The sequence below is a fragment of the Rhinoderma darwinii genome, chromosome 5, assembly GCF_050947455.1.
Source record: "Rhinoderma darwinii isolate aRhiDar2 chromosome 5, aRhiDar2.hap1, whole genome shotgun sequence".
NCBI classification, from domain to species: domain Eukaryota; kingdom Metazoa; phylum Chordata; class Amphibia; order Anura; family Rhinodermatidae; genus Rhinoderma; species Rhinoderma darwinii.
The window spans coordinates 69,146,534-69,169,067 of NC_134691.1; the positions used below are offsets into that span (position 1 = coordinate 69,146,534).

Below are 22,534 nucleotides of genomic sequence, written 5' to 3' on the forward strand. Positions count from 1 at the left end.
ATCTGCCGCAATTACGCTACATGTAAACATACCCTACTAGTATACATATGTACGCTGGCAAATTGCTCTAAAGATTAGTGTTCCCGCCAACATAAAGATGTTAGTGATGTGCCAAGACTTCAAGTCGTCTGAAATAATCAATATAAATCTTCATGGTACTTTGAGATGTTTGTTTGTTTTTTACTGCATCACTACAAATTAACGTTTTATGTGACTGCAACGTCATAATTGTGCGTCACGGCTTCATCTATTGTTTGTCCGCCTATATTTGTGATAATTAGTTGGTTGCCTATGTAAACGCCAGGCCCTCCCACAGATTGACAATTCGGATGCTTGTCTGTCCATAAAAAGCTGGCGTATAGTTGTGAATGTCCATAATTGCTTCTTGTCACAAACACTGTAAGGACTTCTTGTGCTTATTTGCCCTTTTGTTTTTGAAAATAATTTATAGCTGCCTTCTCATGTAGGATGGATTACCGGAATATTCGGTTACGCTCAATGAGATATATTGTACTATATATTCAAGTCACTGGAATTTTGACATTGACCTCTCTGTAAATAATATTTGTATAATCCTCCCGTTCTGACGTCAGAACCTGACGATTATATAGATGAGTGGTGCTGCACAACCCTTCCTACAAAAGTGTCCCAGATAAACACAAATATTTTTTTTGAAATATTACTAATTGATGTCATTTTCCCCAAAGTTTTTTTCAGTTTAATAATTTTGTTAATTTATTATATATTTTATGGTTTACCTCCTGACAGAAGGCAGTGTTTAACACCTTAACGACCGCCCACCGTCTTTTGACAGCAGGCGGTATACATCCTTATTCTACAGCGACGTCTTTTGGCGTTGCTGTAGAAGAGGCTGATGAGCGCTCCTGTGTAACGAACAGCTCCTGATCTTAGAGAAGCCTGCTGATTACAGCTGGTGTCGGAAAACATTCAGGCCCCAGCTGTTTAACCCTTTGATCGCGTGGGCGGTGACAGCGGCAAGATCAAAGGGAACTCCCCGCTTTGATCTCATAATCGGAGACCCGGTGACGTGATCCAACAACGGGGAATCCCTCTGCAGTCAGCCCTGGGGACCTACAAAGGACCCCAGGGCTGTCTGTTCAGTGTGCCTGTTCAGTGTGCCTTCTGTTAGGGCACACTGTGTTGCCCGATCAGCAGCCTGTGTCATAGTGACATAGTGTAATGTATTAGCATACAGGAGCATGCTAATACATTACAAGCAAAAAAGAAAGTTATAAAGTTATCCCTTAATGAGATTAAAAAAAGAAAATGTGTCTTTGTTCTGCATAAAATATATTTTTTATTGCCCCTACACTAAATATAAAAAAAAAACAACCTACACATATTCGGTATCTAAATGACTATAATAACCTGAAGAATTAATCTAACATGTTATTTAGCGTGAAACATGAACGGGATAAAAAATAAACAAGAAAAACTGCAGAAAATCACTTTTTCTTTATATTCAGGCCGTAAAAAAATAAATAAATCTACCTCAAAACTATGAAAAAAAAAATAATACAATTTCTCCCGCATAAAACAAGGCCTCATACGGCCACGTCAATGAAAAAATAAAAAAAGTTATGGCTGCTGAAATGCAGAGAGGTAAAAACTGAAAAATGTAACTGGTCATTAAGGGGTTAAAGGAATGCTAATAAACCTAGAAACAAATCATAAAAGTAAACCTGAGAACATTTACTACACTGTTCCAATAATTTTTGTATTCTCCTAGAGCAAATAGTCTTGCACAGAGCACAGGGTTAATTTCCTTCCGATCTCAACTATTTGTGGCCAGCAGATGACCGAGAAGGTGGGGCTTAGTCTAAAAGGTGGGGCTTAATATTTTGTCTCTTATTGCAGACTGAGCAGTGTGGTAGGCTCGTTCTACAGCCAGTTGTCTCAGTCAGACATAAGATTGAGAGTTTGAGAGAAAAACGGCTGACCTTCTAGGAGACACAGAAAGACCGAAGCAACTAATTCTTTATTATTTGGCCACTAGATGTCAGCATATTTGAACATTTTTATTTTTACATAGCCATGACCAAAAAATATATATACAAGAAAGTGTCCATTTATGATCTTGTTTCTTGAAAGGTTTTTTGTCAATGTCAATTTTTGGCCACAATAGAATATATTTTATAGTTTTTGAGACCATTTTAGTTACATTCAACTGTAGAAATGATGCCCTGGTGGTCTGCACACCACGATGCTATGGTATGTGATCCCTTATTGAACAGGTCAGCATGAGCTCCATATGAGCTTTCCTAAATATCTTTTCTAACAAATATAGCTTACAACTTGTGACTGACAAGATATCTGTATTTTGATTTGCTATTTTTTTAAAATTAATATTTATTGGGGAGAGTTGGGTAAATTATTATAGTTCTATTCTGCAGATAGACTGCATATCAGAAGGTAGGAAACTTCTCTTGCTGCAGACAGCATGCAAACACTACATGTACTGCCGGACAGAGATCAAATTTGAAGAACAGCACATGGATGCTATGCAAAAAATATAGGAATTGCTCGCAAAGCGTTTATTTGACGCGTTTTACACAGCGAACAATGCGGCAAAAGCATGCTTTAAACTTCCCATTGACTTCAATAGAAAAACACATTGTAGTGCATACGACACGGTTTTTTTTACGCGCGCGTGTTTTTTAAAAAAAAAAACCTCGCTGTGTAAAGAAAGACGTATCGGGTAAATTCTTGGCGCATAAAACGCGCCGAAAACGCACCTAATTCCCATAGTCAATGGGAATCCGAAAAACATGCCAAAAAAGCCTGTACGTTAAAAAGGGCTTTCAAAGACGCTAGCATTTTTGCCGCGTTTACGCGTCGTCGTTTTTTTTTTGTTTTTTTTAGCGCTGTGTGAACAAGGCCTTAAAAGCAGTTCTTTTTCCTGCAGCGTGTGCATTGTGGTAGTCCCTGTCTCTTGTCATTTATTTTTCCTACACTTTTTCTTTTTCAGGTGGATAGTAGACATGGAAGGAGCTCCAGGGACACTGTATGAAGGAGAAAAGTTTCAACTTCTTTTTAAGTTCAGCAGTCGATACCCTTTTGATTCCCCTCAGGTAAGATATTTGTAGGCTTCATGCACACGACCGTATTACAGATCCTTAATACAGCACCCATAGAAGTCTATATCAGATATTACATACTGTACATCCACGTGCCCCTGATTTCATACAGCGGCAGATTATTATTTTTTCACAGGATTATAAAAAAGTCATGCTGTATTACAGAGAGATCTTCCCCTGGAAGCATTGCTTCTGCGGGGGAATACAAAGGCATATGGGTAACAAAATAGTAAAAACAACTGCGTAGGATTATTCAGTGGCTGTTCATGCATTTTTATTCAAATAAACCAAATATTAAAAAGTTTACTTATGTATGGAAAATTAATTCAAAATTAAATTTATGGTATAAATGTCTGAGATGCAGATCCCACCTCTCGTTTCAGATCCTCTTTGTTTTTTTTGGTTTTTTTTAGCCACAGTAGAGTTCAATGGGAGGCGTCTTTTTCCCGCGAGCGGTAAAACCGTCTCGCGGGAGAAAGAAGGGACATGCCCTATCTTCGGGTGTTTACGCCTCTGACCTCCCATTAACATCAATGGGAGGCAGAGAAAGCGTATTTCGCAGAGTTTTATGCCCGCGGTGCTCAATGGCCGCAGGCGACAAACGCTGCGAAAATCTGCGTGCAGGGAGAGGAAAATCTGCCTCTAAATTCCGAAATGGAATTTTGAGGCAGATTTTCCGCCTGCAAAAAACTGTGTGAACCCAGCCTAACCCCTGCACAGCACTGTACTTTTACGGGGCTGGCTGGAGGTACTGAGCCAGCGCCATCAGCAGTGGGTGTCGGCTGAAACATATAGTGGGACACCCTGCTGCAGCGGCCAGGTACAGAGCGATCTCTTATTGCAGCCGTTTAACCCCTTTGATGCCAGATTCCATAGCGACTGCAACATCTAAGGAGTTTGATAGTGTTTCACTAATTAGATATTCGAAGATATCGCAAAATAAAAATGTCACACACGATAGCTAAGAGAATAACAATGTGACTTTACTGTGTGTGTGTGTGTGTGTGTGTGTGTGTGTATATGTATATGTGTGTATATATATATATGTATGTGTGTATATGTATATATATATATATATATATATATATATATATATATATATATATATTATCTCTACAAGACAAGCAACAAAATATATAGAATGGCATAAAAAGTAAAGGAATGGTCACTTAGCTTTAGGCCTTGGGGAAAGCTTTGTTGCGTTCCCCAAAACCCAAGGAATATCTCATGGAGTGTAGTGTAATCTCTAGACATCTGTTTCAAATGCGTTTATCCCTCCTTGAGGGGCACCACCGTTTATACCCTCCATGCCCTATTCACCGCAGTTAGTACAAGATTCTCCCAAAGACCCTTGTTCTCACCAAAGCTCCCTTATCGGCAGGTGTGTATGTGTGAGTACATGATGTGAACTCCTACTCTTAGGAATGCATAATGTCCTTGTGCTACCTCTGTCATCTTATCGGCACCCCTCGCCAATTTGTTGCCATAGACTGGAGCCGATTAGGCTAACGCTGACATGTATAATACACTGCATTACATAAGCAGTGCGGTATATTATGTAAGTGATCAAATAATCCCATATTCAAGTTTTCTTGGTAAACTAATAAATATTGTAAAAAAATCCCAAGTAAAATAAAAAAAATAAAAATTGCACTTTTTGACACTGACCAATGCTTTTTTATGGTCACATTTTATAGCTATAAAATTACCACGTCGTTTATCCTGCAAAAAACAATGCCAGAATGGCGTTTTTGTTTTTTTTGTTCATCACGCCTCACAAGAAAATGGAATAAAAAGTGATCAAAAAGTTTTATGTACCCCAAAGTTGTACCAATGTAAACTTCTTCAGATGGTTTAGTGAAAAAAAAAAAAAAAGCCCTTCTACAGTTCCGTTGACAGAAAAATAAAAATGTTATGTGCTGGAATGTTGCAGCACACAGAAAAAAAAATTATTACAAAAAAGTGTTGTGCGCAAGTAGCAAAACCTAAAAAAATACAATATAAATTTGGTGTTGCCATAAAGCTACTGACCTGGAGAATAAAGCGAACTTGTTGTTTATACAAAACGGCGAACGCCGTAAAAACAAAACGGCAATGGCTGAATTGCTGTAGAAGTTTATTTGGGGGGGGGGGGGGGGTGTCTGTGTTTTGTCTCATGTATTAGGCTTAGATTCATCATTCCATGTTCTCACTTGCTGCCTAATATCTTAACGGTGGTCCTCTTTATTGCAGGTCATGTTCACTGGTGATAATATCCCTGTCCATCCTCATGTTTATAGCAACGGTCATATCTGTTTATCTATTTTAACAGAAGATTGGTCTCCTGCGCTGTCCGTGCAATCGGTTTGTCTTAGTATAATCAGCATGCTGTCCAGTTGCAAAGAAAAGGTACAGTGTGAACCTCGATATCCCGACGTCCACCGGCACTGCACTGAAGCTCTAGTTTGGAGCCCAAATAAAACATTGTCTAACAATTGGGATTTATTATAATCTTTTGGTTGACAAGCAGAAACAATGCAATGTGGGAAATTTCCCTGCCCTTACAATTTAATGGCAGGCAGCAGAATACAGAATTCTTGGCAGCCTGTATTCTCTCACAGAATACAGGCTGCTGTACAAGGAACCTACTGATCACCACTACATGGCAATAGCAGGGAATTGTAATTCTCTGTCTTGCTTGTAAAGGAAGAGATTGTATTAAACATTGATAGGGAATCTTCAAAGTAATTGCAATCAAGAATTTCTCTTTGAGTTTTATATATGTGATTTATTTTTATTTTTTCTGTCATGCACTAATGTTAAAGGCTATATTAACTTTTGAAAGGCAAATTTTTATGAACTTAGATGTGATAGTTTACAGGTGGATCCTGTGTGTCAGACACGCAGAATCTGCTGTCGCTGAACCCGTCAGGCCCACGGGACTGACGGATTCAGTGAATACCGAGCAATACAGAGCAGCTGTATCTTAAAGTAAAAATAGTTTTTAATAAGTATTTACAAAGTTACATCTGTGTCTTTTTTTTCCAGCTTATTAACTATGTAACACTGAGGCACCTTTTTATGCAAACATGTTTTTTTTTGCCTTTCAATGGTTTACATCGCTTTTAAAGGCTTTTTCCAGGATTTAACATTTATGGCCTGTTCTTAGGATGGAGTATCAGGGCTGCTGGAGTGCCAAGACCCTGTCACTGCAGCACCCATCATAGCTCTGCCCTCGTCCCTGCCTGGTACTACAGATTAGCCCTGGTCACTTATATAGAGTGCAGCTTCAGTACCGTAAACAGCCATACATACATAGATAGCGTTGTTTGGGGTACTGCATGGAAGAGTCACAAAGTCTCAGCAACCCCCAGTACCTCCCTTTTAATACATTGATGTTAATATAATACCTTACATTTTAAATAATCCAAACACACTGTAGCGTATATATATTTTGGGAGAATAGTACAACTCCAAGCCCAGAATATTGTCATTCTTGCAGGTTAGGCGGGTCACGCCATAGCTGCATTAAACTGGTGTTTCTAATGGCATCTGTTTAGATAGCATGGCTGTATCACGTCAGCGCCCCCCACTGTAGCAGGAGAATTGTGCAGGGCAGTGTATTTTATCGGTATAAAGATTAAATAAGGTCAGTTAATTAATAGCGCAGGAATGTGACCTAGTTTTTTCTGCTTACTCATATTCTCAGCATGCAACCTGTGCACCTTGATGAGTAATCGCTTTGTACTCAGCCGGCGTCACCAGGGTCAGTCCTGTCTGAGATCATAGAACTCTTGACTTTCTCTTAACAATGAAACGTGAATTATTTACAGCGTTCCCCCAGTTACGATATATGTGCAAGACTTACCAAGATGTATCATTTCATCATTTATCTCCTCCGCTGCTTTTCCTAAACTCTGCTGATATTGCTGCAGGGACCTGCTCATCAAAGAAGAATTACAATCAAAAATGTTTTGGGGCTTCCCTGTTTGTAACTCGGGGGGCTTAAACAACACTGTGGTTAAAATACTCTTCTATGGCTTTATCTTGTAGTTTCAGCTGCCGTTCCGTCGCATGACGCCCGCTCTGACTGAATATTACAGAATCTGCTAGGTGAACAAGAAGTCAGTCTTTGTATTACAGCCTTGATGTGAGTCTCATAGCAATGAATAGAGAGACACTGGGGCAGATTAATAAATCTATTGCATCTTTACGCTGGCTGTGCAACACTGGCGGGCCCCATCCCTCCCGATCGGACATAAAATGTTAAAAAAAATGACTTATTTCACTTCTCCGCCCGGATCCTTTCCGGCTCCTACATCAGGCGCATCAGTAGCGCATAAAAGGTCCTGACACCGAGCAGCTTTTGTGGACATTCAATGCGACGCAGATACACGGGTCACAATGTCCGACACCAGGATGGTTTTTGCTGAATGACTTATAAAGCCCTGACGATATGTGACATCAGGACCTTGTATGCGCTATGGCCTAATGTAGGAGCCTGAGAAGATCCGAGGAGGAGAAGCAGAGCAGTGAGGTTAGTACATTTTTATTTATTTTTTGAATATTTGATCATTTTGGTGGAGAGTACAGGGCCTGGTAAGAACCTACCTGACCACAGAGTGAAATCTACACCAGATAGCAGCTAGTGTAGATTTCCGCTATAACGCACGCCAGTTTCTGGCATAAATGGCGGAAAAAAAAATCGGGCTGCAGTTGGACACGCCCTTTTACTAAGATCCATCTACTTTTTTGCAAGAAAAGTATAGAGAGTGGTGTAAACAGCCCAAAAGTCACACTTTTTCCCAGAAATTTCAAATTGAGTAGTCAGCAAATTTTCTACACACGAAAACTGGCGTAGACAAGTTGATACATATGCGCCCCCCCCCCCCCCCTAAACTGACTTCATGTCCACACAGCAGACGCTGTAAGATTAATTTAGTCTGAGCGAAGGTAATTGGATGAAACGGCAGCCCGGGAACGGAGGCTGAAACGACAAGATAAGCGATAGAGGAGTTTTCTATCCACAGTATGTGTCGCTTATGCCACCTCAATTACAAACATTTTTCTTGGGATTTTTCTTGAAGGATTTTCATGCTCCTAAAATGAAGTAAAGGTGACGGAGTGGGCTGTGCTTTTTAGGCTCCTATATTCAGTATGGAAGGCTTACACTTCGGCGCCTATCATAAACAATAGAAGTTATGCCACAGAGGCTCCTGTTCTGAATATAGGAGCTTTGGAAATTAATCCCATGCTCAGCCTCTTCTGTATCTTATGAGAAGTGTACAGCATCTGCTGCAATATCAGATAAAGCAATTTCATGGCATAGCCGGGCAGTATGGGGCATCACCCTAAGGTCTTGTCCACTCATTTCGGGCGGTTTTTCAACAGAGTTTGTGTTGTGTGGCCCATCCATAGAGTAAATGCTGCTGAATGGAGCTCTGGGCAAGATCTATGAAATGCTTCCACTGATTCCATTTATAATGTGTTAGGAAATTTCTGATAATGCAGTTCCCAAATATTGTGTCAAGAGCACCTTTAAGCAACTCCACTCTATTGGAAATGGTCAGTAGCTCTGAATTTATATTGTTGTTTTTTTATACTTTCTCATTCTTGTTTACAGAGAAGACCTCCAGATAACTCATTTTATGTAAGAACATGCAACAAAAATCCAAAGAAAACAAAATGGTGGTATCATGGTAAGTGCATGAGGCGTGGTATAGAGAGATTCCACTAAAGTGTATGACAAAAGTGTGTGTGTGTATCTTTTAGTTAATGGGTTTGACCATTTCAGCGACTCCCATTGCTTAGAGGTACATAAAACCATGTGTGCTGCATTTTCCATAGACCAAACATAACACTGGCATAGGGCACCACCTCTCCAACCGGACAGTTCATTGAATTTCTGCCTACCTTAAGGCTGCCAGCTGCGCTGTTATTACGAAGTGATATCCTCTGCGAGCTACAATGCTGAGCTGTGAAGAGGCAGGCCACACACGCGGAATGGGAGCTTTTAGTAATGAAGCACAGAGCATGTGACATTTGCCCTGTGGGAACACAATTTATGGGCCTCAGGAGCTTTACTTAGTGGTTTCCATGGCTGAGCAGCCACACACAAGCCTGAGATCACCTTATGGACTCACATGCAATGTCTGGAATAGTGTAAAACGTGACTCCACTGCAGTAGTGAAAACACGTTCTGTCATACGTGACTATTTGGAATTCTATTCGAGTAAACTGTGATTGGTCAGAGCTGGAAAAAGGCTTTTTGCATGGTGCCAGGTATAAGATTTTATGGGGGAGGGATGATGGTCTGGGGCTGTTTTTTCATGGTTTGGTCTGAGCCCTCTGTTTCAGTCAAAGGATATCCAATGATACAGCATCCAGAAACCACAAAGAGACATTTTTGCTTCCAACTTTGGGTATGACCCTTTCTTGTTTCATAATGACTGTGTGCTCCTCGGCACAAATGATCCATAAAAATGTCTTCGTTCAGGCTAGTCAAGTTATTTCATGCCAAACTTGGCAGAGACCTGTCCTCAACCCCATCAAACCACTGAGTGCCGAAGGGCTAACTAGGTTTTATCTCCCCAACATCAGTGCCCAAGCACTCCATATTAATGGCCATGTTTTTGAAATGACAAGTTTGGTTGTCCATGTACTTTTGGCCATGTAGTGCATATCTTGAGAATTTGGTCAGTCAGTTAAATGCAAACTATTTAGGAAAATGTCTGATTCTAATTGGGGAGGGGGAGCAGTTAGTAATTTCTTAAAGTGGAGCTCTCAGACAGGACTTCCTGTATAACATGCTGCCCTCAGATATGACAGCAAGAGATGCTGGCCACAACTATAATATATATATATATATATATATATATATATATATATATATATATATATATATATATATATATATATGTGTGTATGTATGTTCGCTCGTTCCATTGGGGAACACAGACCTGAGGCTGGACACTAAGAATTAAAAAAGTGGCCCCTCATACATGATATACCCTGCCTACAGACACTGAGCTTTTTAGTCTTCGCTTAGTGTCCGTAGGAGGCAGACACTTCTGATGTTGCAGCAGAGTCTACCATTTTTTGTTAGTTTATTTTTATTCTATTTTTTCCTTTTACAGCTGGGAAATCTGATGACTGATGTCTCCCTGTTTTACCCCTCATGGCGGGCACACGGTGTTGTCATCATACAAAAGCGCCATTGCTCTCCCTGCCTATGAAGACAAGTGGGACAAGAGTGTCAGCTCCTCCATCACCCACCAGCCTAAGGAGCACCTCTTGCAATCTCTCCTACCCATGTCTCTCCTTACCAAAGTGTGATCCACGGAGGGGGAGCTCCTGCTGGTCGCACATCTGGGAGAAAGAGGATGAAGAGGGAGAGTGTTACAGCTACCCCCTCTCCCACCCGGATCTCCGCTTAATAGCACTGCAGAACACACTTTCTAGGTTCCCCTGGGAATCTCCCTGCTGGTCGCTTACTTTTTTAGGGGTTTACAGACTCCTAACTTCCTTTATTTCTTTCTTTAACAGGCGCCATTTTCTGCTGGTTAGAGCCGGCGGTGCCATTTTGCGGCTGTGTGTACCCAGCAGGGGAAGGGCCCTCCGCTCATCCAATTATGTGACCACTCGCCTTTTTTCATTCTGCCCTCATGGGGATTCAACATCTCTCCGATTAAGTACTCAGGAGCACATAACCGCCAGCGATCAATCGCAGTGGTTTGGGAGAATGGCCTAACTTTCCCTCCCTCCCTCTCTCTTTCTCTTTCTCTGTTTCTGACAGATACTGCTGGGGACACAGGACCTCCTGTCCACCATGCCTTGCTGTTTCTTTTTGCCTTCGGACAAGAGCAAAGCAAATTCTCTAGCCCTCAGTCTCTGAGGTTTTTTTTTGCTCGAAGTAGGAGTGTGTATTTTCTAGCCTTGATAAAGGCAACGATTGCTTCCTAAGTGTAGTATTCTATTGTGCAGTACCTGAATGGTATCATTGGCCATTTCACACCAACAGTTTTTCCCAGTGTGGGGTGTAGTGATCCCCTCTACCTCAATGTCTGATCCTAACGGAGAACCTTCCCGCCAGACACCTATTACAGTCCATCTTGCCTGCTCTAAATGCAGCACTAAGTTTCCCTGAGGTCCGCCTGCTATGTGAATCATGCTTGCCAAACGCCTGTGGCTCCTGCACCCCTACTAGCCCCAGCGTTGCCCATGCCTGGTATGGTAGGTTTTGGTCTGGAATGGGCCCACTTCTTTTCTAGGACCATAGATAACCTTGCGGACATAACTCAGTCCATGATGGGCATGGTGGTTCACCTTTCTGACCTGCCTTCCCCGGGCACTCTGTTCATGCCTTCCTCAAGTGACAGACCCCAAAAATGGGGCAGGTCCGCTCCATTGACTTCCCTTTCACTGTCATTTTCTGCCTAACTCTGCCCCCACCAACACCACCACCTGAGTTGCAGTCCAGTGCCTCCTCTCCTCTTATCAGAGGGCTGAAATTTTCTGTTTCCGATATGATTCGGTGGACAAGGACTACTACTCTGCCTATGCCAGACGCTATTTATTTCAAGGATGCTCTGGATTTCCATGTGGGATACTTTGCAAAGTCCGCCTTTGAGTCCTCCAGTTATGCCTTACATACTATTTTTGCCTCTACCTGATTCAGGAGACCTGCCACTGAATCGGCACATAAATAGTCATGGCTTTCTCTCCAGGACTCCTTCAAGGAATTGGTGGATCTGGCCCATCTTCTCTTTAATGGGTCCAAGTACCTGTGCAAAGCTGCTCTTGACCTTGCCCGAATGGTGGCTCAGGCTTCGGCTTCTACCATTGCTATCCACAGAATGACCTGACTAAATGCGTGGTCTGCAGCTATAGCTTCAAAGCGGTCCCGGACCGCGATTCAATTTTCTGGTTCCCATCTCTTTGGGACCAGATAGGAAAAAATAATCTCAAGGGCTACTGGTGGCTAGAGAACCCACCCTCCCCAGAACATGGTCAAATGGACCGCCCCTGTCAAAAAGCCAGGTCCTTGTTTTCGATCCTTTTGGTGGGTTTTCCGATACAGTCTTCCAGACAACAGGCACACCAGAACCAGAAGTCTCAACCCCGAGCTTAAAGGGAACCTATCACCAGCATTTCACCTATTGAACTTTACTTATCCCTCACTGGTCACTGCTATCAAAAGTTTATTGCCCTTATCCCCTCTCCCAAACTCCCCCTGCGACTGTAAATAACGGTCTGCCAACATTTCACGCTTTTTATCGTAATACTCCGGTGTCCCTTTGTGCGCACACACTAGTATAGGACATCCATGCACAAGCGCAGGATTTTGTGTGCTTGGGGAAGATGAGGAGCTGTCAATCAAAAGTAAGGAGGCGGGGTAAACTGAGAGACTTGAAGATTGAAGATATGACTCTTTTATGCTCATTAGCCTACGGTGTGGGAACACTAAAAAACTGAATACTAAAGCTACAGAGCCGACTAAAAAGACTGTTGTATAGAAATTATTTTTCACCCACTACCGCCAGGTATTGCTGGTTTAATAGGTGAAATTCTGGTGACAGGTTCCCTTTAATCCGCTAGAGCTAGTAAGTCTGCTTCCGTCTGAAGGTGCACCTCTACTCAATTAAGTTTTCGTGGGGGGCAGACTTCTGCATTTCAAGCACGTCCGGTTCTCCCACATTTCGGATGCTTGGGTTCAGGAAGTGGTATCCTCAGGATACAAAGTTGAATTCACCAGTCTGCCCACAGAGCGTTTCTTACAGTCCCCTGTTCCTCGGGCCTCCTCCAGGGCGGCCGCCTTTTTTCGATCAATCTGCTCCTTCAAGGTATCATTAATCCGATGCCCCTGACCCAAAGGTTTCAGGGGTTCTATTCCAACCTATTTGTCATACCAAAAAAGGATGGCTCTGTTCAACCCATCCCGGACCTCAAGCGTCCTAACACATATGTCAGGGTCCGCTATTTCTGCGTGGAATCCCTTAGATCAGTCATCGCTTCCATCAAACTGTGGGGGGGATTATTTTCTCAGTGGACAACAATGATGTGTATTTACCAGTCTCGCCAACGCTTCCGGTGCTTTGCAGTGTCGCCCCACCATTACAAATTTGTGGCTGTTCTGTTCAGCTTGGCTACGGCCCTGACAGTCTTCACAAAAATCCTGTCGGTCGGGATGGTGCTTCTTCGGACCGGGGGGTTGTCAGGCACACTTTGTATGGGTTCAGTTGGATTGTCGACCGTTCCAAATCTTGCCTGTTTCCCTCCCAGCAAATTGTGTTCCTGGGCATGGCCTTCGACTCTGTCTGCGAGAGTGTTCCTTCCTCAGGACCAGCTGTTGCTTCTTCAGGACAGAGTTTGCTCATTGCGCAAAACCTGATGTCATCCAGGTTCAATCGCTAGGTTCCCTGCTTCATCTCCCAAGTTTGGAATCCAGAGGCCAATGCTGTGGACGCTCTCATGGCTCTATGGACCTGCTTCAGGCTCCTGTACATGTTCCCTTCACTGCCTTTCCTGCCTCAGCTACTCCGACGGATCAAGGTCAAGGGGATTCTGGTCGGCCTGGTAGTCCCAGATTGGCCGGGTCGTTGCTGGCACGCAGACATGAGTCCCTGCTGGCCGACGTCCTGTTGCCCTAGCCTCTCCATCCCAACCTCCTCTTTAAGGGACCTCCCTTCCACCAAAATGTATGGTCTTTACTTTTAATGGCATGGCTATTGAGGCCGCCGTTCTCAGGGCTTGTGGTTTGTCTGGGAATAGTATTCTCACTATTCTCAAGACTAGGAAGCCTTCCTCAACACGCATTTACCATCCATACCTGCAAGACCTACTTTTGTTGTTGTGAGGATCACTAACTCCTTACTCTGCAGTTTTCTCGAACCAGAGTTCTCTCTGTCCTCCCTAAGGTCCCTGGAGGGACAGGTGTCAGTGCTTTCCATCTTGTTTGGTCGCCTGTTGGCATCTATGTGTGACATCAAGACCTTTCTGTAGGGGGTTGCTCAACCGAATTCCATATTTATCGTATTCTGATTCTTTCTTGGGATATCGATTTTGGTTGTTCTGCAGTATGCTCCCTTCGAACCCTTGTGAGAAGTCTCCCTTTGTCGTCTTTCCTGGAAGGTGGTTTTATTGTAGCGGTGACTTCCATCCGAAGGGTCTCTGAATTGGCAGTTTTGTCTTGCCACTCTCCATTCCTGACTCTTCATCTGGACATGGCTGTTCTCAGCATGGTGCTTTAGTTTTTGCCTAAGTTTTTTTGGGCTTTTGACATAAATGAGGACATTGTTCTGCCGTACTTTTGTCCGTCTCCCAGTCGTACGAGGACATGTTCTCTCCATAACCTGGATGTCTGCACCTTGTGGAGTTACATTTCTGTAACTTCGTCCTTCTGGAGGTCAGATTCTTTGTTTATCCTCCCGGAGGGTCACGGGAAGGGGTTTGCTGGCTCTAATGCCACTATCGCTCGATGGATTCGGATTGCTATTCCCGAGGCTTACCGGGTTTGGGGTAAGGTTCCCACATTTCTGATCACTGCACACTCTACCAGAGCAGTTGGGACTTTCTGGGCTGTGCGCATTCAAGCTTCTGCTCTTCAGGTGTGCAAGGCGGCAACACGGTCTTCCTAGAACCTGACAAAAGTGTGCTATTAGGTGCACAATTTTGCCTCTGCGGACACTTCCCATGTTTGTTTGCAAGGTCTTGCAGGCATCTGTGAAATAGGTGGCCATGTCCTTTTTTGTTCTTGCCCCTGGGGACTGCTCTAGGACGTCCCGGGGTCTGTGTCCCCCCAATGCAACGAACGAGAAAACAGAAGTTTGAGTACTCTCCATATAATCCTTTTCTTGTCCAGTTTGTTGGACATCGCTCCCATCCATTGTGGTTCAAGGTTTTGTTCATGGTTCAGTTGGAGAGATTCTCCTCTATCGTTTTGACTTGGCGTATGTTTACGTGGGCATATTGCAAGCGTATTTTACACATCGTGATACGCCCTAAAATACGCCTAGAAACCGCTCCCATGAACCAGGTGTTTTTTAGGCAAATTTGCCAAACGCTTTTGAAGTGTTTTCTTCAAAATAGAGACATGCACTTCTTTACGAGGCATATTTTTACGCCGCATTTTTTGTTTTACGTAGTGCCATAAAATTATGCCTCATATGCACCATACAGCTTTTAACCAATGAAAACAATAGGAAGCTATTTGCAGACGTTTTTTCAGAGCGTAATGCGACTGTTTTACACTCCAAATACGCCTAAAAAAAACTCAGAGCAAACATTAACTCTTACATTGTCTCTGCTGCTTGTAGACTGAATAACTCCGTGTCTGTAGGCAGGTTACATCCTGTAAGAGGTGCCACTTTTTCAATTCTTAGTGTCAAGCTTCCTAGTGGCAACAGCATATCCCCACGGTCCTTGTCCCCCAATGACCCGGAAAGGGAAAATAATGTTACGGTGAGTACTCAAAAAAATCCTGTTTTTGAAGCCTGATTCACACGAGCGCTGCGCATCTCGGACATGAAAAACTGCCGTTCACGTCCGAGGTGCATCCGTGCTCAGCGCTGCGGGACGCGATGTCACGCATCCACCATAGTTGAGTATGGCGTGATGCGTGAAAAGATAGGACATGTCCTGTTTTCCCTTGGACCCTTCACACGGTCCGTTGAAACAACGGCTGTGTGAACGGCCACATTGAATTACATAGGTCCGTGGGACGGCCGCTGTTTCAACGGCCATCCCACGAACGTCTAACACGTTCGTGTGAATCAGGCCTAAGACTGGGAGCTGTATACAGGGCAGTCTGTCAATCCTTTTTAAAATATCGGAGAAAACGATGAAAAACATTGGGGCAGATTAACTACTCGGCCGTACGTGCCGTGTGGCACATTTTATTAAATTTTAGTCACTCAACATGGCGTGGCGGAGCATAGTGGGGAAGAGGGCATGACTTAAAATGCAATATGAATCACCAAAAATTCCTCTAAATTGTTGCAAAATAACTGGTGTAAACTAAGCCAACCAAGAGGTGGTATAAGGAATAGTGAAGTGCCAATCATGCAGCATTGTCTTACTTCTCAGATGCCGCAGTCGCTATTGATTTTTTTTACTTTTATGGAGCCGGCGTATTATACAAATAGGCGACTCCCCACCGGAGTCAGCGCATGCAACCACTCTGACTGCTTCCTTTTTTGCACCGCCGGCGTCACATTCCCACAAACTCCGGTAGGCATGTTGTGATGTGCGATATTTATATCCTTGTTTTCTTATTTTTTTTATCACAGATGATACATGTTGATGCCAGCCTCAAGCCCCTCTAGAAGAAGATAATCCTGCTGAAAACAAGCACTTTGATCCTTCAAGTCTTTGAATTTTTACCTTTGACAAGAGGTGACTGAATTAACAGAAGACTACTTCCTTTTTACTGCATTTTTACTAGCGTGCATTGTGGCGCATGTCGATCGCGGTCTCAGCACATGCAGCTGACATGCTTTTAGTCATGCTGGATTAATGCAGGCATCAGGATGAAATTCCATTTTACTTTTTCTTATGCTTTCCAAAATTTCCCAGGTCCTCATGTATTGTGCAATAACTTCTAAATGCATCGGGTTAAGAAGGAACCCTTCCATTACATTGCCATCCATGACATCAGGATACTATGCACTGTGATTCTAAAAATGGCAGCATGGCCCAACATGCTTGACCTGAAGGACTGCGAAACGGGAACTCTGTATATTTATTATCTTGTTTCCTTAGTCAGGTTGTTTGTGAATGTCTTCTGATGAGTGCAATGGACAGGTACAAAAATCTCAACCGCAGGGGGTAACCTACATAAGTTGTATATAGCTATTGATAGTATAGAGAAGAGTGTGTGACGTACGCTGGGCTTTAGGCAAAGTGTACCCGCTGCCTATATAAAACTAAGGTCCTGCAATTTACTATCTGCACTAGTAACATTACTAAAATATTTGGTGGGAAGTGTTTCATGCCTCAGTGAGGTCATTCATTTGACGAATGTCAGGAACACCTACAAAATGGTGTCCCCACTGCACATATGTGGTGGCGGTCTGAATGTGCCGCAGTCTTTACATAGGCCTGAGTTACCACATTTTTGCTTTTTTCTGTCATTGGAAGCTCCTAGTTATGTTTTCTATCCATTGGCGTGGGCCCTGCTCCGTCTCATATTTATGTTTAAAACAAAAACACATTTTGTCCCTTTTTTCTTTATTGTTATACTTCATGTTTAATTAATTTAAAACTTTACTTAGACCAAGCGACGTTGTTATATGTTTTTTTTTGATGCTTCTGATCATCAGTAGAATAGACTTTACTGTGCAGTGGAAAAAAAAATCTCTTTTCTTAGCCCACACTGATAAGTCCACAGTCCTCTTCCTCCAGAGCTAAACAATCTCCTAGAGCGAAGTATTGTATTTTTGTGGTTTCATATGTTTATTTTTTTCCCTCCTGTTATACCACAGCATATTGTGTACAACAGTGAAAATACAAATGATGGGTGGGCGGAGTGTTTTTTTTTGTTTTGTTTTTTTACACCGCTATATTCCTTCGTTTTCTGTATGGTCATTTATAGCATTGCAGAGATCTTAATATCCAGAAACCTGGGGCCCGAAAATTGGAATACAAAGCTCCCAGTGAACTATTAAAGAGGCACTTCGGCTTTGTGTCTCCCCCTGTGTAGTGACCTACCTGGTGCTGTATTCCACGGGCCACCATGGGGGTCACATGATTTTCATTCTGACTCCATGTATCCTATGGTTTCTGCTGTAGGAACCGGACGTCAGGCTCTCAATGCAAGTCTATATTAGCCCTGATATGTCGGTCTTCCATAGAGAGACTGACATCCAGTTTCTGCAGTAGATGCTGTAGGATTTGTGTTATCCAAGTATAGATCACGTGACCCCCCACGGCGAAGCAGTGGCCCGTGAAATACAGCACCAGCTAAGTCGCTACACATCACTACATTACATTTACGCACAGGGAAGCGGATAAAGCACAAACTTAAGTGCTCCTTTAAGGTTATGGCGGGAAGCGAAGACCTGTTGTACACGTGTAATATCTTGGTTATTGCCTTTGTTTTTCATACAGTATCTGCAAAGGTAAAAGATTATGGTTTATTTTAGGCAAGCAAGTTGTCCCATAGAATTTCTGTTACAGTATTTCAATGTTCGTGGGGCACTATTAATTTGTTAAATGGCTTTTCCCACGGTTTTAAGTAATGGAATTTGGTTAGAATATTACATATTGGGACCACCACCAGTCCTTAGAAGGACCTGTGATGCTCTGCACCGCGACACTCCCAGCCACCCACTATACATGGAACTGCAATCCAGTCCCATTTACTTGAATGGAGCTGTGTTGCAGTTTCCTGGGATGGACAGGAGTGCTACTATGCAGGAAAAAAAGGTCGGGCCCCCACCAATCATAATGTTATGGCATATCCTACAGATATGTCCTAACATTATCCGATCGGAATACCCCCATAACATGCTGGGTCTAAATTGGTGAACCGTTGGGCCAATTGCTGTTGGGACATAATGGATTTGGTTGTTTTTGCTTTTAGCGGTGAAAGGGGTTTTACTGCTTTATATAAATAAAGGTGTCTGTATGATTGTACATGTGTATACTGTGTCTTGCATTGCTTGTATGTAAACACACAGTAGCTTTACTTCCTCAGATGATTCTCTCCTGCTGTTTGAGAACGTAAAGTGATTATTCCAGTTAGGGGTTGTACTTTATCAGTGGCTGATCTCAGGTCCTGCGACGGTGACCACAGTGATCAGCGGTTATCGCTGGGTGAAGCAGTCGCGAAGTCCCTTTTTGTAGGCCGTCCAATTAATTGAGGCACGTGCTAATTCTTCCAGAACAAGAGTTTATATAAACTTTGAACATTTTCTTATAAAGGGGTTCTCAAAGTTTGTATATAAACAAACAAACACATACTTGGTGAAGGTATCCTAGGATGTTGCACATGGAGCATAATATAATCAGTAAATCCTGTATTGCGGGGAAAAAAACAAATTTCATTTATGCATAGAACTTGGGGAAATTACACTGTGGCCTTGGGCAAATTGACCTATTAAGTTACTGAGCAGCATCAAACCTTTGCATGAAGGATACAGAGCGGAGTTGGTAGCTTTGAAAGTCGGCAACAGGCAAAACATTATTTCTTTACAAAACCCATCATCCTGTTGCTGGGTTTAGTGGATTGTTCTTGGTCAAATAAATTCTTTTTTCCTTATTGGTTGTGTTTATTAATAGTCTTTCAATTCTTCCATCTGATACACTGTATATATCATTGAGGTTTAGGGCAAGTCCTTGTCATACAGAGACTGAGATCCATAAACCACCATTTGTGACTATAATTTGATATGTAGAATAGCAAGCTAACTGAATTTAGATAAACTAAGCTACTGAGCTTGTTCATGAACCTTTATATATACATACTGTATATATGTCAGCTAGACTGAGGGCTTGGCTGACAGCGGCTCTTGTCTGTCTCTGACACACAATCTAACACGAATACCGATCAAATCTAAGTTGATAAACTTCGGTTTGATTGGTATTCGGGTTAGATTCAGTGTTCTAGGCACAAAGGAGCTCTTGTTAGCTGAGCAGTCAGTCCAGCTGACTGATTTGGCTTACAGCAGCGTTATGAAGCTTCTTTGTATAGTGGATACATAGAAGCTGCAGCACTAAAAACGAAATAAACATTTTTTTAAATCTACATTTATTGAAAATGTTAAGATGCACGAACACATACTTTACATCAAAAAGGCTTCACAGCCTTTAAAAGGATTTTACTGTATATTGAAGCAAACGGTTACAAATGTTCCTACTAGTTGAAGAACATGTCTATTGTTTAGAGTACAAAATTAAATGTGACGTGCACTGGGTGGAGAATACGGTTCTTCTTTTTACTGAATATCTGTCACAATTGTAGGCAGATTAGACCGAGAAATCTTGAAGGAAACCATGTAAAGTCTGAGATACCTTTTATGATTTTTCATTCTTGAAGAACAACAATCGAAAACATATATAACTATATCACTGAACATCTATAAGTAGATTCTGCAATAACATTAGGTGAAATGTGCTTAAATTGCAGAGTCCAAATTAGTAGTTTAACCATTCCAAAATTCAAGTAGAAATGGTCTATGCATTAGGCCTATATGTATACTTATGTTTCTGCACAATTTTTATTAAACTTGAAGCGACTCTGTGACATTAACATCTTTGTACAAAAAGGCTTATTTTCTTACATTGAAGCGCACGTTCAGGTGACTTTTGGGTGCGTTCAATCCATCAAATCAGAGGGTTGTTGATGAACTTGCAGCCGTGATAAATGTAGGTGTAGGTTTTTAAGCCGAGTATTTCATACCAAGGGACCTTTTGACAGTGGGAAATCTACATGAGAAATAAAATGCCGGAAGTCTAATAGTTATCCTAGACAAAGAATGACTCTGTCAGCGTCAGATTATGGCTAGACTGTCTAGAGTATGCAATTTTTTTTTTTGTTTGTTTGTATTAATCGTTCTGGACATCTAAAAAAAAATAAATAATAAAAATCCACAGCCCCGGACCACAAGTGGGTGCACGCCTCAATAGGACCAGGTTCACGGTACTCAATACTCGGCAATCGAAAAATAGACAGGGAGGCAGCTCTTCCAAAACCTGGAAGTGCTGCCTCCCTGTCTATTTTTCGATTGTCCAGGACGATTAGTAGTCTCGCTCGGTTCTGGACGGCCAGCAGCATCATCTCACCTGGATGACATTGGTCCAGATGGCCAATTTAAAGAGGACTCCAGCCTTCTCTCCTTGTCTGCAGATCAAGGTACATCCTTTGTCTGGCTATTGTTCCTATTACTATTTGAGTTTGTTTAAATTTTATTTTTTATTATCTTTATTATAATGATTTAAAATCCATGACACTACTTTTTACATAGCCAAAATACAATCTACGTTTCCAATTTACAACTCCAACCATCCTGTCCCCACCTTAGAGTGTAACCAAGGAAAGAGAGTAGAAAAGTAAATTCAATAGATTGGTGCATTTATCAAATGTGCTCTTATATATGCTTCAGTTTCAACTTCTATTTTTGTAGCTTCGCTTGCATTTCCATCGTGTTTTTCAGCACATTGCAGATAATTCTTTGTTGGCACCCAAGTGCAATGCGAGGAGGGCCCGATTTTTGTTTTTGTTTTGTTTTTTCCAGTATTAACTTAATAATCATCTTGTAATTTGCAAACCTTTTAATCCCACTAGAACATTAGATCTTGTTCCTCCTATGTCCCATTTACCACCTAATAAAATCTATACAAGCCTTCTGATGGTATATGAATTTTGAATGCTTTATTGATCTTTACTATTTGGACCCAATAGCGATCCTTTTCTGCAGATCAAGGGACATACTTTGTTTAGCTATTGTTCCAATTGCTATTTCATGATGATCCTGACCTTGACCTCCGCTTTGTTCCTGGATTACGCTCCAGTCTCACCCTTTTGGATTTGATACTTGGGTTTTACTGGTATCAAATGCTAGCCTGACTACGGTTCTCTCTCGTCCTCTGGCTTTACTGCTTCCTAACTACTAATCTACTGATGACCCCTGGGGCTACCTTCCTCTGCTACAGTGCGCTCGGCGACCTGGGAATCCGATGTACATACCTCGTTACAAGGGTTAAGTGTGAAGAATGGGAACATTCCTTAGACTCCGCACCCCAGTCTTGCCAGCACCAAGACAATTGCGGCTTAGAGGATCTACTTTTCTAGTGAGAACTGTATCAAAAACCTTGCAGGTCACTTTATAGACCACCTACCAAAATTAGCTCTGAACAGTCCCAGAACACGTATAGCAAATAGCTTTTAGATGCACCACACTACTAATTTAATAGGGAGACAGAGGGATATATTTTTGTGTAGTTTAGAGGGGAAGTGATGCAACCTGGACAATAATTTTTTAGCACACCTCTTAATATTGCTGCCAATGGAGAATTTGTGAGTGAATTCAAAGTCTCTGATTGAGCAGGGGGCGAAGCTTATCTTCACCCTATTTAGTCTGAAGAAATGGTGACCTATAGGAGCTGAACTGCTACATGCCCTTTTAGATGGGGTCCAAGATCTGTCAATTCTAACGGGGGACAGCAGGACGACTATAAAATGTGAGTTCTAAGGATCTTCAAGAACCCAGCGGTGTAGGGTCTGTGATGGCTAGTAGCTTTTTATTGGACATCCAACTGGTACCAGATGGAAATTGTATAGATCTATATTTACCTGCATTCTACCACTGCTGGAAGGTCCCTGTTTACAAGCCAGGAGTAAACTATGGGTTCCCTAGAATAGGGAATAACTGAGAGGGAGATAACGGCTTAAGGGAGCAGCCTCTTACAAAGCTATAGGGTGCAAGCTGAGGTCCTCCCTGGGTTCAGAACTCCGCCAT

At 42.3% G+C, this 22,534-nt stretch overlaps 1 protein-coding gene across 2 annotated transcripts in view; it reads left to right on the forward strand.

Annotated features, from left to right (window-relative positions):
* The window catches only part of UBE2W (ubiquitin conjugating enzyme E2 W), a 51,137-nt gene extending 31,802 nt beyond the window's left edge, over positions 1-19,335 (forward strand). For both annotated transcript variants that reach the window (XM_075826114.1, XM_075826115.1), the window contains exons 3-6: positions 2,990-3,092; positions 5,331-5,486; positions 8,701-8,776; positions 16,364-19,335. In XM_075826114.1, coding sequence (XP_075682229.1) covers positions 2,990-3,092; positions 5,331-5,486; positions 8,701-8,776; positions 16,364-16,377 — 349 coding nt within the window. In that variant the 3' untranslated portion in view covers positions 16,378-19,335. The remainder of the gene's footprint in view (positions 1-2,989; positions 3,093-5,330; positions 5,487-8,700; positions 8,777-16,363) is intronic.
* Positions 19,336-22,534: the final 3,199 nt, after the last annotated feature.